General features: G+C 47.6%; 1 protein-coding gene across 1 annotated transcript; it reads left to right on the forward strand.

Moving 5' to 3' along the window:
* The first annotated feature begins 2676 nt into the window (after nt 1-2676).
* Nucleotides 2677-3614, forward strand: LOC149402562 (uncharacterized). Its single transcript, XM_089608435.1, has 2 exons — nt 2677-3004; nt 3100-3614. The coding sequence occupies exons 1-2, from the start codon at nt 2677-2679 to the stop codon at nt 3612-3614; spliced, it is 843 nt and encodes a 280-aa protein (XP_089464561.1).
* Nucleotides 3615-4000: the final 386 nt, after the last annotated feature.

The raw sequence follows: 4000 nt of genomic DNA on the forward strand, positions 1-4000 counted from the left end.
TTGAGCTGGCCTTCAAGAAGAACTTGCCTGGTGACTCGATCCTTAACATGGCACACATTTGGATGAAATTCAAAGAACACAGAATTGTCACTTGTGAAATGAGAAACACTGAGTAAGTTCTTTTGATCATTGGAACATGTATAATATTATCTAGTCTTAGCACCTTATTATAATTCAAGGACTGTAAACTAGATTGACCAGTAAAAGAGATAGGGAGTGCAGTTCCATTACCCACTACCACTTTGTCTGACCCTGTGTAAGCCGTGTGGTTGCCAAGACTGGACATGTCTTGGTCATGTGTGCAGTGGCACCGGAATCAGGATACCAGGTAGGATCATACACCATTTCAGGTGTAGCATGAGCCAAGTAATTCTAATACATTTGAGCTGAGGACGCAGTGGTAACAGCATCACCAGGTGTTGTTGATGGCTGGACTTGACCATAGTAAGCCTGTGGCACGGTTCCTCGACCAGCACCATTCTGCATGCCATTTGTTTGAGAAAATGCTTGAGTCGGTCCTCCAAAGCTTTGATCAAACCGATGCCAGCATTGTGGTGCAAGGTGTCCTGTATGACCACACAATTGGCATTGAGGACGATTGTTTGAGTTCCAGCCACGTCCACGACCTCAACCATTGCGTCCACGACCTCTGGTGTTGTTGAAGAAGGCTGGTGAAGATGAGTTTGAGCGAGCTTTTCCTTGAGCATTGTCTGTGGAGGCAAGATTTGCCATCTGTTGAGTTGCTGAGTGAAGATCTTTGTTCTGCTTCGTGATCCTTCGTTCCTGGCTGAGTAGTAGAGCCTCAACTTCAGCGACATTGTAGATCTCTTTCCTTGTCTCAATAGACGTGACAAACAAGTTATACTCAGGCCCTAGACCTTCAAAGATCGCATCTACATGCACATCATTTTTTTTTATTTTTTCACCAATTGTCGCAAGAAGATCGATTGTAATTTTGATCTGAAGGAGATAGTTGTGGGGGTCAAAAATCAATTTTCTAAAAATAATAAAAACCATTTAACTTGGGCTTAGGTTCGACCAAAGCCCAACAGTAGACCCAGTCTGGCTCTCAAGGATATATCTGGACCCAACTCGACTCTTGAAGCTCGACCCAAGCCCAATAAGGAGCCCAGTTCGCCACAGGAAGGACGAGCCACCCGAGTTGACCCAACGAGAGGAATCGGTCACGGTCAGATAGAAGACTCCGCCGCAAAGACCGGATCTGAGATAACTTCGATCAGCGACGTGGCAAAACCGAACTGACGAACACGTGTCCACTTCAACAAACCAGCCTCTACTGTAAATAGAAGCCGATATGTCAAATTCCGTACACGCAAGCTGATATTCTTACTTTCGATCTCTTATTTCTCTATTTCCCCGAGTTCGTCCTTGTTGACTCCGGCATTCCACCATCTTCTGATTTGTAATTTCTTCGATTATTAATAAAAGCTTTGAGCATTTATATTCGTTTTTTGTCCTTTTCTTTTAAATTTCCTTTGCTTCTTATACGACGTCTTCTGAAACTCATATTTATAATAAATCAAATATATATACCATATTATAATTTGAGATTGTTGAAATCGACATCTACAATTTGGCGCCGTCTGTGGGAAATCTCTGAAAGGCTAACCTCGAAAGGAGCAAATTTGCCAGAAAAGTAATATCATGTCTTCCACCCCAACTCACTATGAATCGGGAGAGGAAATCCCTCCGGGGATCAGGGCAATCCTGGATATGCTGAACAAAAAAATAGAAAGTCAAGAAGAAACCAACCGGAGCCTCAGCGCCCGGCTGGATTCCCTCTTGACCCCTCAAAATAATCCAGGTCAACAGCCGGAACCCGGCGAAGTGACCGCCCTAGAGTCTTCCCCCTGGAGTCTGTCTGGACTTCACTGGGATCCAGGTCTCTCAGGGTATGGACGAGCCCCCAGGTTCGAGCTCACAGCTCGGTGGGGGTACAGAAGAGGTCACCATAGAAGCCACGATTGATTCGGAGGGACTGCGCCCGCCCCCGCCAGCGGGAGCACCTCCAGGATCCTTCCCGACAGACTTCGGACCTCGTCCTGCAACAACTTTCCAGATGTTCACCCCTAGTATTTTGGCGGGCAAAACCAGACGCAAACTAATTAGGGCGAAGTCACTATGGTCACGCCAGTGCACACGGGACTTCGCCGCTTTCAAGAGGGCGAACCCAGCACGACCGAGTTCGAAAGGTTCAAGGAGTCGGTAACAGCCGAACTAAAGGCTGTCCGTTCAAAATTCCACAGTGCGACCAGTTCGGCCCCCGAGATAGACCGACTTGTCGCCGAAACAGGAATGACCCCTTTCGCAAAAAACATCACCGATGTCTTTATTGGAGACGTTGGGAAAGTTCGACTCTCGCGGTATAACGGGACCTTGAACCCGAAAGCTTATATCCTGTCTTTCAGGATCGCGATGGGACGAGCTATGCTGACAGAGAGAGAACAAGAGGCAGGATACTGCCAGCTGTTCGCTGAAAGCTTTTTTGGAGCAGCTTTAGAGTGGTTCTCCAGGCTCGAGCCAAACTCTATCGACAGTTTCGCCAAACTGTCGGCAGCTTTCCTAAAACATTATTCGATGTTCGTCAAAGACGAGCTCACGATAGCGGACCTATGGGGGGTTCAGTAGAAAGAAAGTGAGTCCTTGAAAGATTATATGATCCGCTATAAGGACGTCGTCTCAAAAATATCCAACGTCGACCCCGAATCCGCCATAATCTCTCTAAGGAACGGTCTGTGGCACGAATCGAGGTTCAAATTGGAGATGACTGTGAACCGGCCCCTATCACTGGAAGACACGATCCACAAAGCTGCAAACTATGCTAAGGCCGAGGAGGATTTCTCCTTCTTGGCAAAACAGCGCGCGGCCGAAAAGAAACCCTACGCTAACACATGGGTGCGACCTGTAAGCGCTGGGAGCAATCCCTGGAGGCCCAACCCCCAGGAGGTCGGACCACAGGCCAGGAAGCAGCACGCCCCTCTAGGTTTTGCTTTCAACATAGGAGAAGAGAGCAAGTAGGGAGGCCCCCAGGAAAAAAATTGGACTAGGGACCCGAACGCGTTCTGCGACTTCCATCAGGCCACCGGCCATGCAACAATAAATTGCGAAACCATGCGCAAAGTGCTAGCCAAAAATACGCAAAAGGGGAATTGAAGAACATCAACCTGGGTCCCCCGCAAAAAAAGAAGGTCTTTAACAACCGCGGCAGAGGCAATCCTTCGCCAAAAAGATCCAGGCCCATCGAAGAAGGGGAACCGGAATCCCCGCCGACCGTGGCAAAACACCGAGTCGACTTCATAATGGGCGGGTCGAAGTTTTGCAAAAGCTCAATCTACTCGATAAAAGCTCATCAGCGTCAGCTGACGAATAAGACCGTTAAGATCGGAGAAGAACAGGATGTTCAAATCTTATTCTCCGAAAGAGAAGCCACTAGAGCAGCAGACCAGCATGACGACGCGCTCGTAGTAACAATTGACGTGTCCAACTGCGAAGTTGCCCGAGTCCTAATCGACGGAGGAAGCTCCGTAGATCTTATTTTCATAGATACCCTCAAAAGAATGGGTATCGAAGAATCTGAGATCGAGAAGGAGTAGACCCAATTAACAGGCTTCAACAGGTCAACCACTCCATCAATAGGAACCATCAAGCTGCCCGTAAAGACCAACGGGATAAATAAAATAGTCGAATTCCAGGTTTTGGAGTGCCTCTCCCCTTATAACATCATCCTGGGACGACCATGGATACTTCGGATGAGGGCCGTCCCCTCTACCTACCACTAATGTATCCGGTTTCCCACGCCTGAAGGGATAGGTGAGATAAGAGGTAACCAGGCGACCTCCCGTAGTTGCTATCTCACTAACCATAAGCAAAATATTAAAGAAACTAGTGAGAAACAATAGCAATTAACAAACATAGAGCCAACAGAAAATGAAGGCTCTAAACTAGAAGAACTGGACTCCCCAAGTACTGAGATGACAGT

This window comes from Urtica dioica, chromosome 3 (genome assembly GCF_054948205.1).
Source record: "Urtica dioica subsp. dioica isolate 48M chromosome 3, U.dioica_male_clone48M_v1_H2, whole genome shotgun sequence".
Classification (NCBI taxonomy): domain Eukaryota; kingdom Viridiplantae; phylum Streptophyta; class Magnoliopsida; order Rosales; family Urticaceae; genus Urtica; species Urtica dioica.

What these genes read in the sequence shown, in the direction of transcription:
- LOC149402562 (XM_089608435.1), top strand. Translation starts at nt 2,677, where the DNA reads ATGATCCGCTATAAGGACGTCGTCTCAAAAATATCCAACGTCGACCCC. An exon ending in GAAGCAGCACGCCCCTCTAG is followed by an intron (nt 3,005 to 3,099) that starts GTTTTGCTTTCA and finishes GACTTCCATCAG; the next exon opens with GCCACCGGCCATGCAACAAT.